At 41.6% G+C, this 13,092-nt stretch overlaps 1 protein-coding gene across 1 annotated transcript; it reads right to left on the bottom strand.

Moving 5' to 3' along the window:
* Positions 1-1,588: 1,588 nt before the first annotated feature.
* On the bottom strand, positions 1,589-11,858 carry Otol1 (otolin 1). Its single transcript, XM_051156837.1, has 4 exons — positions 11,468-11,858; positions 6,057-6,146; positions 3,099-3,170; positions 1,589-2,487 (listed from the first exon to the last, which is right to left on the bottom strand). The coding sequence occupies exons 1-4, from the start codon at positions 11,856-11,858 to the stop codon at positions 1,589-1,591; spliced, it is 1,452 nt and encodes a 483-aa protein (XP_051012794.1).
* Between the last annotated feature and the right edge of the window lie 1,234 nt (positions 11,859-13,092).

The raw sequence follows: 13,092 nt of genomic DNA, 5'->3' as shown, positions 1-13,092 counted from the left end.
ATCTTTATCAACTTACTTTTCTACATTTATCCTTAGCCTACATAATATAGGTTTATGTGCAAATCCTTACACACAGATAAATTTTAAAGATAGTTTGCAAACTCTTCCACATTGCCTGTGTATTTTTCTGAATGAAGCTGAAAGGAGAAGGCCTGTGTTGTATTGAAAGGCGACCCTTCCGAGAGAATCAGGGGCTTTGAAAAAGAACTGTCATCATGGTCTGTCAGCTGTTGGCCTCACATTCACACAGAATAGAATGACATGTCATGACAAGAGATAAAGTATTTAGAAGGATATTGTCTTAGTGACAGTTCCATTGCTGTGAAGAGACACCATGACCAAGACAACTCTTTTTGATTTTGTTTGTTTTTCCTTTGTAAATTTGTATTTATTTAATCACTGTACAGCCTGATCCCAGCCTCCTCTCAGGCACCGTGCCTACCATCCACACACAGCCCTCGGCTGCTGCTGCTGCTGCTCTTCCTTTCCTCCTCCTCCTTCTCCTTCTTCTCCTCCTCCTCCTCCTCCTCCTTCTCCTTTTTCTCCTTCTTCTTCTTCTTCTTCTTCTTCTTCTTCTTCTTCTTCTTCTTCTTCTTCTTCTTCTTCTTCTTCTTCTTAGAGGAGGGGAGGCCTCTATGAGGTACCAACCCACCCTCGCACCTCAAGTCATATGAGGACTACGGCCTTCCTCTCCCACTGAGGCGTCCAGCTTGAGGAAAGGGATCCAAAGGCAAGCTACAGAGTCAAAGATAGTGTCTACTCCCGGTGTCAGGGGTGCCACAAGCCACATGATAACCATGCTGCACATTTGCTACACATGTGTGCAGGGTCTAGGTCTGGCCCATGAAAGCTCTTTGGTTGGTGGTTCAATCTCTGTGAGCCCTTTGTCCTTGATCCCTCTGGTACCCTCTTATGATAAAAGGCATTTTATTTGGCATTCATGGTTCCAGAGAATAATAGAGTGCATTACCATCACAGTAGGAAACAGACAGGCAGGATGCTGGAGCCATAGCAGAGATCTTTACATCCCTATCTACAGGCAGAGAGAGACAGGGACAGAGACAGAGGGGGACAAGACAGAGACAGAGATGGATGAGACAGAGACAGAGAGACCGGGCCTGACAAGAGCTTTGGAAGCCTCAAGGCCCATCCCTAGTGACACACTTCTTCCATTAAAACCACTTCTACTCCACCAAGGCCACACCTCCCAATCCTTTCAAACAGTTGTGCTCCCTGTGACCAGACATTCAGATATATATGAACCTATGGGTGGCATTCTTATTCAAACCACCACATAAATACTTAGTAACTATAAGTCTCCTGCATAGATTTGAATGTTGCTGAGATAAATTCCTTCAATGGCACCAGGAATGCTATTATAAGGCTAAATGAAAAACAATAGCTACGAACTTAATAGACACCTTCTCAAATGCATATAAATATGTCAAAGGAGATGCTTTGAAATAGGAGCAGTTGACTCTACATTGTACTTTTTTTTCTGTATTGTATAGTGAAAAAGTCAAAGTTTTTAAGAGCCCCACTCAAGGTTAATAGAGTAAATCAAAAGTGCAGGGTCCAAAACCCAAATTTATGGTAACTTCCCAAGAGTTTCCTCTGGGTACAGAAGGAACCCACTAAAAATGCTGTCATCCTCAGGGCCGACGTACAGTCCGTTCCAGTCTTTTGACACTTCCAGCCACACTTGATCTCCTGCACTCAGTTTCAGAACGAGGAGGAGGGAGGCCTGGTCCACTTGTTGACCGTAGAGCATCTCTCTGGACTTGAACTGCTTCCGGTTGCGGGCCACGAGGCTGATTCGAGCAGGGCGACCCCTCACAGTGACATGATAGGAAAAAATATATGTCCCAGGAACGCTGCAGTTAAATTTCCCAGTGACAGGGCTATAATCCCCTTGGTCATTGGAGAGAATCTTGTCAAATTTGATGGGAATATTGGGGGGAGGGAAAGGCTTGGACAAAAGAGCACTAAATGCCGACTGTGGGACTTGAGTGGTTTCGCCTTTAGATCCCTTGACACCCCTGGAGCCCTTTTTCCCGGTGGGACCTCGAACGCCTTTGCTCCCCACCTCACCCTTTGGCCCTTCAGGTCCGGTGACACCAGGAGGACCTGTCTCTCCTTTTTCTCCTTTTGGGCCAGGATTGCCTGCAGGCCCCGGTAGACCATCTGAGCCCGCTTTGCCTTCAACCCCAACATCTCCCCGACTACCTTTCTCTCCTTCCCCTCCTGCCTGACCTTTCTGCCCCTTTTGTCCTTTCTCCCCAGAATCTCCACGGTAGCCTTTCTCCCCGACACCCCCCTTCTCGCCCTTGGTCCCAGGCTCACCAATAAAGCTATGAGCACCCAAGACCCCGGGGTCCCCTTTCTCTCCTTTGGTGCCATTCCCACACAGGTCCCCCTTGGAGCCTTTCTGTCCTTTCGTTCCTGCCAAGCCTGTGTTTCCTTTATCTCCCTTGGGACCGAGTCCACCTGAAATGAAAACATAAAACAATGCTTAAGAATCATATAAACCACGGCAGGCTGCTATTACTAAAGACCTAAAATATTAAAATATTACCAATTAATGGGACCCGTAAACCTGCTTCTTTCCGTGGCGAAGTCTCTTCTAGGAGTCGGTAAATGCCGTAGGTAATAATTACCATGTCATGTTTTACAAGGGGAATAACTAAGGCGTCCAAGAAACAAGAATGTTTCTTTTTTTTTTTTTTTTTTTTTTTTTTTTTTTTTTTTTTTTTGCTTTTGCTTTTAAGATAACAAGGAATTGGTTGCTTCTACTAGCTTTTGCATTTCGCACAATCCAAGAAATTACTTCCATCTCTGTGTTAGCCATGAATACCCGAAGTCTCACAAACACAGAAACGCAATTTTTTTTTCTGATGACAGCTCAAGAAAAGGAACAGAACGCTGACATATTTGCCTAATGTCCCAACTCCTAGACTCACCTCGTATAGTGAGCACACTGGGTTATTAAATCAATGAGAATCTCAGTATAAGCCTTGCACACTCCTGTTTCACAAGCTGGAAGACACGGGGCTTTCCTGTCACCCTTGAGTTCCTCCCTCAGAAGATTGTGACCTTACCTTGATCTCCCGGCTTTCCTGGGTATCCTGGAACGCCACCTGCTCCTTGGTCGCCGCGTTCTCCCTTTAGTCCTAAAATAGAACGGGGACTAATTTCAACACGACTGTGTCATTTGCGGTAACGCTAACACGTGGTTCAGAGCTGCACCACATTGTAAGGTTTCTTAACAAAAATTGCTTAAAGGTAAAAGAGAATGGGAAGAGAATGTGTTGAAGGGCATTAGGAGGACTGAGCCCTGGGTAATGGTAAGGCACTTAAGGGGGATTAAGAGCTGACCCCTTCAAGCACAACGGCTGTTTCTCATGACATTCACACAGTTCTTCAAACTCCTCATGGAATTCCTAATACCCTGCAAATATTGTGTATGCTTTTGCTGGTGGTTTCCCTATCGCAAATCTCGAATGACGGTCAAAATGTCCTCTCTGTCTGTCACCCACCATAGCAGCTTAAACAGAGAAAGAGTTCACAACACTCTTCTATCAGCTAAAACTACTGAAAAACCAATCTGGGGATGAAAACTATCCTTAACAGGCATGGTGAAAACACGCCGTTTTCATGACATTTGGAATAACTTCTCTACATTCTTCCAGAGCTACAAGAAACGCTTTGCATAATAAAAGATTTAGACATTCAGATATTTGCCGTACAACCCAGGAAAAAAATATCATTCTAGTTTCCTAAGGAGGTGGCTTTCTCTATTATTACACCACGTAAAACCAAATGTAGAAATGCATCCCATAAAAACACCAGAAAAAAAATATCTGGATGTATTCTGACAGGTTCTGATGTTCAGTGAAAGTGAGGAGCTCCTCCTCGGGAGTGGGCATTGGCCACCTCCCTCCAGCGTTACTGGCATTCTTGGTTACTGTTTTGTGTTGTGTTGTGTTGTTTTGCTGTTGTTGCTTTGACACAGTTTCATTGTGTAGCCCTGGCTGGCCTGGAATTCACTATGTAGACCAGGCTGGCCTTGAACTCAGAGCTATCTACCTGCCTGTGCCTCCCAAATACTGGGATTAAAGGTGTGTGCCACCATTCCCAGCATTACTGGCATTAGCTTATCTAAGAAGTTTAATTGCTACATTGGAATTATTCCCTTGGATGGTGACTAACTAGCACGCAACTGTTCATGCAAGGTTTTGGATTTTTTTTTTTTTTTTTTTAACTTTCAGTCTTAACTAGAAGTCCACACTAAGTCTGGAAGTAAAAGAAAAGTGGAGTTGACACTTCATAGAAACTGGCTGAATGAAATTCTGCTTTGATCATTCATCAAAGCATCTTCTTAAGATCCGTATCTTAAGGTACCTCCCTGGATCTTCTTCTAGTACCTGAAGTCTAGCTTCCAAAATGTGTGAAGCATCAGGGAGGTTCATCACTCATGCTTATTTCACAGGTTCCCTGCTAATATAGTTCAGCCACAAAAGGACTAAATGTTTCCAAAAGTGAAAAATCGCGTAACTGGCAAGTGTGAAGTAGCCCTCTCTTACCTTAGCATATGTTTTGACTAATTACGTCACTGACTGTCCTAGCAGGAATGAATTAGGCAGTTTCTGAGCCATGTAGAGGGTGATGTATATACGATGTTAAGACTTCTGACAGGTGGCACTGAAACACTGAGCTTGATGGATAGGTAGTATTTCTACAGGGTACCACTATTCACTGAGGAATTTCTAAACATCCCAGTCAATCTGTAACTTTATAGTACTTTTAAAGTACCCAAAGAACCAGTCAGTTCTGGGGCAGAAAGCCTTCTATGCTGATACATGCATACAATTGCAGACTTCTTGAGCAGGAAAAGATAAATGAAAGTGTTCATTACTACAAATCTTGATAAACAGGTGGTCAATAAATAAAAGTCCATTTCTGTCAGGTTCCAGGCAATGTAAAACCATTGCTATATTTTAATTATTTCTTTTGTTTTTGAGATTATAATATTTAATTTTCTTAGCTGCCCGTCCTTCATATGTCTCTGATTTCAGAGTAATCCAAAGACAATATCAAATTCTCCTTAGCAGCCAGTTTTCTACCTAAGTTGAATACTTTACTAGGTCACCTGGTCCTGTGTTATTTAGTGCTAAATTAATTGTATCATTATAAAAAAAATCCACACTTAAATGGGTGAGTATTGCTCAATGAAAGAGACCTTGTCTGGCATGAACAATCTCACTCCCCAGTACTGGGGGGTGGGGGGAGAATGAAAGATCTCACCCAGAAAGAAGGGCCCTTCCCAGGCACTATACTTTGTGACTTCTGCTCTCTGGGTCATACTGGTGGCAAATAAGCTATGGAGGGGCTGTTTAAGAGACTGTCTTGGCATTTTTTTCTCTATGGTTTGTTGGTTGGTTGGTTGGTTGGTTGGTTGGTTGGTTTAGATTTTTGTTCTTTGGTTTGGTTTGGGGGAGAGGAGAGAGGGAGAGAAAGATAAAAAGAAAGAGAGAGAGAGAACATAAAATTGGATGGGTAGGGAGGTGGTGGTGTCTGGGACAAGTTGAGACTGGGGAAAACAATCAAAACATATTGCCTGAATAAACAAAAATATAGAGTAACAAAAAAAGAGTATCTCTCTATTTCCTTATCTGCTGCTGAGATAGATAGATAGATAGATAGATAGATAGATACATACATACATACATACATACATACTTACACATACATATATAAATAGATTGAGATAAAAGATAGATGATAGATTAGATAGATAGATAGATAGACAGATAGATAGATAGATAGTAGATAGGATAGATATCTCACTGTGTTGTGATATTATCATATACTTTAAATGTTTTCAGTTAGCCATCTATAAAGTTAATATTTTATGTCAAATTCATACTTGAGGTGATTTATCAAGTGCTTTCACTTTAGAAAGGCCACTTTCAGTAGTCTAACATTTGTTTAGCAAGTTGTTCTTTAAAATAATGCAGAGTCTCCCTGAATTTGATCAGAAAGAAAAGGTTACATACCTTTTTCTCCTTTCTGGCCTTTGGGGCCTTGGGGTCCAGTGGTCCCTGGGAGCCCTGGGCTGCCAATGTCACCAGCCTCTCCTTTAGGACCTAGAAATGAAATTTTAGAATCATTGCATTCAAAAAATTATATTTGGAAATTCACTTATTCAGGAGAAAAGGCAGTTGTTTTATTGAAACATTGAAAACTGTCAATGTCCTAATGATAAAATCTGGTAAGAATAAGTCATTACAGAATTCTAAGGGCAATATTTCTGTCTGATTTGCAATTTTGTACTACCTGAATAGATAAATTGAGCCCATTAGTACTTGTCACTATATTCATGGCAGTGATCAAATGATTCAGGGAAGTGGCGCTATATCAAATGACAAAAACAAAATGATTATCTGACACTTCAACCTCAGACAGACCACACTTTTAAATTGGAAGTAAAAACACAATACCAAACACAAGATTCCCATTCGTCTGCTTACTCACTGATTAGGAACCATGTGTGAGGTGTTCCTGTGCACTAAAGTGTCTTGCTAGGTGCTAGAAATGCAGCCATCAATGAGCCAAGGGCCCTTACCCTCCCCCAACAGGCAAGAGAATCTGTGCAAGGTAAACATTAGACAGGCACAAAGAGAAACAGCAAGTGTCCCACTAGAGTTGATGTAGGGTAAAATAGGAAGGATCCATTGAAAGTTACAATTAAAAGCAAGTGAGTTACATTTGCAGGATCAGAAGAGAAGTCTCTGAGAAAATAGCACTAAGCAAAGGCTCAACGAAGGAATCAGAATTTCCTGGAGTATCTTTTTAAAAGACAGAATTTTTAGACAAGTGAAAAAGCAGCACTGTACATAGGGATAGTGACCAGGAGTGGGGGTGGGGGGGTTGACATCACTGGAGAGTGTCTTAGCTGCCCTTCAATTGCTGTGAAGACACATCATGACCAAGACAACCCTCATACAGGAAAGCATTTAATTTGGGACTCGCGGTCCCAGACAGTCGCACAGGAGTCACTGTGGTTCCTTCTGCAGCACTTATTACTTGACTTCTAAGCTCAGGCAGATTACACTCCAAGTCTGCTGCTATTCTTAGTGGTCATTCATTGATACCGGAATCTTCCAACAATGATAGATTCCTTTGCTACAATGGGGTTGCCCTGTGACCATCATTGTGGGAAGCAGGCAGGGAAGGCTCTGAAGCAAGAGCTGAGAGCCTTACATCCTGAGGCACAGGTAGCAGGCAGACAGAAAGAGACAGACTGCTCCTGGTTTGGGCTTCTTAAAACCCAAAGCCCCGCTCCCAGTGATGCTCTGCCTTCAACACAGCTACACTTCCTAATCTTTCCTACATAGTTCACCACTAGGAACTAACCATGGAAATATATGGGGGCGGGGGGAGGTGGCGTTCTCAATCAAACCACCAGATACTTGTGTTCATCCAGGCAGATCACTTACTTAGAATTCACCTAATTCCAAATGAATTATTCTTTCTGCAAGTTCAGTCCTATTTGCAGAGTAAAAATTGCTTTTTGCTTGGAATAATTGAAGGCTAATGTCTTCAGAAGTACAGCATGTAGATAATCACGCTCAATGATATTACAAATTTTCATTGTAATGATAAGTAAGGTCTATGGGATAGAATGAAATAGAAATTTAAAAAATACTAAAAGTGGAATGAAAAATTGTATTCAGTAGAATTCCTCTTTGAAATAAAACTATGAATTTTTAAAAAGAAAGCCGTCAGTAAATCGCTTGCAATAGAGGTTAGGGTTGAAGACAGGCCCCTCCATTTGAAGAATAATTCCATGAAGGAGGGGAATAGAGACAGGCTAAGCGGAGGATATGAGGGCACAAGAAAGCCAACCACAGTTTGCCATGCAGTGTCTCCTCCAGAGGTGTGGTTCTGTAGTTAAGGGAACCAACAAAATACATGCCCGAGTTAGCACAGGAGCACCCTGCAACTCCACACAGGGTCCAATGGGAGACAGGGTCCTCTCACATCTTCATGGGATGTACATCTAAATTTACATCCTCTAAACACCCTAAGACTGAGCATAAGGGGAAACGCTAGGTTTTCACCATGAACCAACTGATTTTGCCTCCAAACGCTGACATGGCAGGTGCTGCAACCTCTATGATGACCAAATGCTCAACAAGCAAGGAGCCCATCACCAGGTACAGTGTAAAAATACCTTCAGTGTTTCTTATAAAGATTTAAAAATGATATGTTTCCCCACTCTTCTTAACATGGGCTGCCCACAGTAACTGGACTAAAAACAGAAGCAAGATATGGAGTGTTGCCTTCCAACCATTACATGTGTCTGAATACGCACCATGTGACACCTGCGATGTGTGCGTTCACATGATCAAAGGAATAAGAGTTAAGGAAGAAAAGTTGACATGCTTGGATTGGAGTAGGCTAATTCTTTTCCTTCGAGTTTGTTCAACACTGCTCCTATATTAATTAATTTATTTAATTATTCACTTTTGGTTTTCCAAGACAGAGTTACTGTGTGTAGCCTTAAGACTTGCTTTGTAGGCTAGGGTGGCCTCGAACTCATAGATATCCACCTGCCTCTGCCTCCCCGAGTGCTGGGATTACAGGTATGCACCACTGAACCTGGCTCTTATATTAGATTTCTAATGAAAGAAAGAAGAGTATGAATCACAGAGAAGGTCTACATATGTATTTAGGAATATATATATACACACATATATACATATATATCAACAATTACGGAAAAAACAGGCCATAAATGTGAAAGAGAAAAGCAGGTTGCATGGGAGAGTTTGGAAGAAGGAGAGGGAGGAAATGATGCAATTATATCATAATCTCAAAAAAATGAAAAATAATTTTAAAACACTGGTAAATCTAGAATAACTGTTTGAATCTCAAAAAAACAGGATGGTCTCATATCAAGACCAGAGAATTCACAAAAGGGAACCACACTCGTTCCATATTAACTGAGTGACAAAAGTGATTCATAGAGTATTTATTCCATTTCAGGTATCACGTCATTCATATTGGTTGCATTATTATTTAACCCTGCTTCTCACTGCTGAAACTGAGACCTAAGGAAATAATGAAACCTCCTTAGGAAACAATTGTGACCGAGTCCACCTTCTGAGCTTGAGCCCAGCCTCATGATTTGGGTCTGTAATTGCAACCACTTGAAAGGCTGACATAGGAGTTGGTCAAGTTCCTGATCTGCCTGGGCTTCAGAGTGATTAGCAGGACAACGTGGGTGACTTTGTGAGGCAGCTTTTAAAAAAAAAAAAAAAAGTGGCAGTGCAATAGCCTTATATGCACAAAGCCCTCTGTGTTCGATCCATAGCATAAGTGAGTACATAACATTCTGAGTCAGGTGACATAACCCGTTAGACTATGACATATGAGCTAGATATGCAAGAAGCTTGGCACATCTCCAAAATATATGTCACAAGGATTAGAAGAGAGGCTGAAGTCCAAGAACAGTCTCATCAAATCCATCATCAGGTGAAGCAAAGGCCCTCATGATCTGGATCTCAGTCTTCTTAGGAGGCAGTGTTGTGCCTGGCTGTATCTTCCTGGCCCTGACTTCTGTCCTTAAGCAGCTTACGAGCCAAAGAAGTCATGAAGAGTTCTGATAAATATGAGTTCCTCAGCCTTGTCACATTCTCTCTTTTTTATTTTATTTTTTTTACTTTTTTTATTAATTTATTCATATTACATCTCAATTGTTATCCCATCCCTTGTATCCTCCCATTCCTCCCTCCCTCCCGCTTTCCCCCTACTCCCCTCCCCTATGTCTTTGACTGAGGGGGACCTCCTCCCCCGTATATGCTCATAGGGTATCAAGTCTCTTCTAGGTAGCCTGCTATCCTTCCTCTGAGTGCCACCAGGCCTCCCCATCCAGGGGACATGGTCAAATATGGGACACCAGAGTTTGTGTGAAAGTCAGTCCCCACTCTCCACTCAATTGTGAAGAATGTCCTGTCCATTGGCTAGATCTGGGTAGGGGTTCGATATTTACTGCACATATTGTCCTTGGTTGGCGTGGTAGTTTGGGCAGAACCCCTGGGCCCAGATCTGCCCATCATAATGTTCATTTTGTAGGTTTCTAGGACCCTCTGGATCCTTCTATTTCCCCATTCTCCCATGCTTCTCTCACCTAGAGTCCCAATAGGATGTCCTCACATCTATCCCAATTTCCTGGTTAGTGAAGACTTTCATGGCACATTCTCAATAATGCGTCATCAACCATGAAAACTTGGGGGTCTTATCGCATTCTCTTTATCCCTTAATCCAGCTCAGCATAAACAGCCCATCTTTCTAAAGCCCCTTACTACAAGATTCAATCAATCAAAAGCTCTGTAGGGATGCATAATTACTGATTTTACAGCTTTCTAGTCTTCAGGATACATGCAACAAACATTACATGAAAAATTTTTTTTGAGGAATGGTATCTTTAAGATTGACATACTCATCTTAATTTTATCTTGACTATACTACATAACACATAAAAGCCAAAATGCATTACAGTAAAGCTGAGAGCATATTGATTATGTGTACATTAAAGACATCTGAGATTTTGAAACAGTAACCACAGTGTTCAGTGGAGAAAATTGCTGGGCAATGACAGTGTTGATTCGGCATTTCAATGAGGACCAAATTGAATTCTGTGCTTCATTCCCGCTCACAGCTCTGCCACTTCTAACCTTAGCTAGGAATAGCACTCAAAAAGTCCATCAGTTGCCACATTTTCTTACCATGCAACACAATTTTCATTTATCAATTTTTTAAAATCCATCACTACAAATCCCACTGATCACAGCCTGAGCTATGTAAAATAACCTCAGCTCCAGGGCTGCAGTTGGGAGTCCCTGAATCTATTCAAACCAGCACTATTAAGAAAAGGGGAGATTTTTACCCTATCCAGTAGGCACCGGGCATGTGTAATTAATAAGAACTCTTGAAATATGGCTGTTGGGGCTGAAGAAGTTGCTCAGTAGTTAAGAGTACAGGCTGCTCTTCCAGAGCACCTGGACTCAATCCCAACACCCATAGTCCGGGGTAGGTCACAGTCATCGATAACACCAGTGCCAGAGGACACGATACCTTCTTCTGACTCCTATGGGCACCGGGCAGACATGTGACTCACAAATATACCTATGCAGACAAAACACCCATACTTGTACAATGAAAATAAACAAATCTTTTTTTTAAAAAAAAAAAGAAATATAGCTGCCGTTTATTGAGCTGCATTTTTTAATTTAAATAACTATCAATAACCATGCTTCAGCTTGCATTTGTCACATATGTACAGCTAGCCCATCACTGCTGCTTTCATGGCAGTGCAGAAACCCTCAGAACAATTCTATGCCCCGCCCCACACTGCCAACCCTTCCTCACCGGGGCTGCTCAGTGGGGTGTTTTCAAGTACCTTGTTTTCCAGTCTTCCCAGGTTCTCCTTTCTGCCCAGGGACAAGTGAACAACAATGGCAGCAATTCAAAAAGAAATCGGCCGTGTCCAGAGAGAAAGTTTCAAAATGAAAGAGCTTGGTTGTAGCCGAGGCAGAGGGGTCAGGGGTAGGGTCTGCCATGGCTAAAGCAGGGGGCTCGGCGGTAGTGGGCTCTGCCATGGCAGCCGCTTCTGTAAGGAGAGTTTTCTCTTCGTCCACTGGGAAGCCATTGGATGGCTTTAGGCCCTTCATCATCTCTTTTCCCTCAGATTTCTTTGTAAATTTGGTGTATGGTGTGGTCTTTGCTACTGCATCCACCTCAGCCATAGCCAAAATAATTAAAACAGCACAAAGCGAAGGAAATATCCACATACTTGAGGCTAGAAGAAAAAAATTTTTTAAAAAACACAAATTATATGTGGTCTAAATAAAAGCACTAAGTAATACCATTTATCCTTATAAGAGAAAAATAAGTACATCTCTGAGGCATAAGAAAAATCAGCATGCATGATTTGGAATGATATACTGTTGGTCTGTTTCACATGTAAGTGTATATGTGAGTCACCACGGAGCATTTTACTTAAAGCATTTATTATAGGAACACTTTGCTTTCACTTTTTTCCTTCTGGTTGTTTCTTGGTGTTACATGTTCTCAAACGGTGCTCTCAATCATTCAAATTATCTTGCCAAAGAGCAAACATGATCTATAATAAATGCAGCTTGCCTTAACAGCTCATATACCCTGTGGAAAACAAATATGTGTGATTTCCTCCCTGACCTCACTCAGATTTATAGGAATCAAATACGTTTGTATTAGAGGGAGATGAAAAATATTGAACTGAATAGTTTATTCCAGCAAACTCAATTGTTTCAGAAAAATACTGGTAAAATAGTCTTTAAATCTACTAGGGATAATGGCCCTGTTGTGAGAGCACTCTTTTAGAATCTATTATAATAAATGGAGAAGGAGACAATAAAAAAAATCATAACTTTGAATATATGCTCTGCTCTCAGATTTTTCACATGCCACTTAACTCTGGGATTCTCTGCTATATAATTTGGAGAGCTTTTCTGAAAATTCACATTTATCTTTGGATTATTTTAGTTAGGCAAGTATGATTATTCTTATTAATTTTTTCAACAATATCCAAAAAACATGATACAATGTTCCCAGATGGCTCACCACTCCATTCTCCATCCACTCCAGATGGGATGCTAACAGACAAGCCAGGACGCACATGCGTGTTCTCTGATATGAGACTTCAAAACTAACAATAGAGTCAAGTAGTAGGAGAACTGAAACAAGGATTGAAAAAAATAACCTACTATGAGCTGGGCGTGGTGGCACACACCTTCAATCCCAGCACTCAGGGAGGCAGAAGCAGGTGGATTGTTGTGAGTTCCAGGCCAGTCTGGTTTACAAAGCGAGTCCAGGACAGTCAAGGCTACACAGAGAAACTCTGTCTTGAAAAAAAACAAACAAAATAATAATAATAACCTGCTATGTGTAGAGGCCAACACATAGCTTCCATACCATCATTCCAGCCAGTTCTCAAAATATCCAAAATCTCTATGCCAGGTAGATGGCATGCAATCACTCTCCATC

Source organism: Acomys russatus, chromosome 15 (assembly GCF_903995435.1).
Source record: "Acomys russatus chromosome 15, mAcoRus1.1, whole genome shotgun sequence".
In the NCBI taxonomy this organism is placed as follows: Eukaryota; Metazoa; Chordata; class Mammalia; order Rodentia; family Muridae; genus Acomys; species Acomys russatus.
The sequence above is the reverse complement of the archived record's forward strand: the minus strand, read 5'-3'. Positions and strand labels throughout refer to the sequence as shown.

What these genes read in the sequence shown, in the direction of transcription:
- Otol1 (XM_051156837.1), bottom strand. Translation starts at nt 11,858, where the DNA reads ATGTGGATATTTCCTTCGCTTTGTGCTGTTTTAATTATTTTGGCTATG. An exon ending in TGGGAAGACTGGAAAACAAG is followed by an intron (nt 6,147 to 11,467) that starts GTACTTGAAAAC and finishes TTTCATTTCTAG; the next exon opens with GTCCTAAAGGAGAGGCTGGT. An exon ending in AGGCCAGAAAGGAGAAAAAG is followed by an intron (nt 3,171 to 6,056) that starts GTATGTAACCTT and finishes GTTCTATTTTAG; the next exon opens with GACTAAAGGGAGAACGCGGC.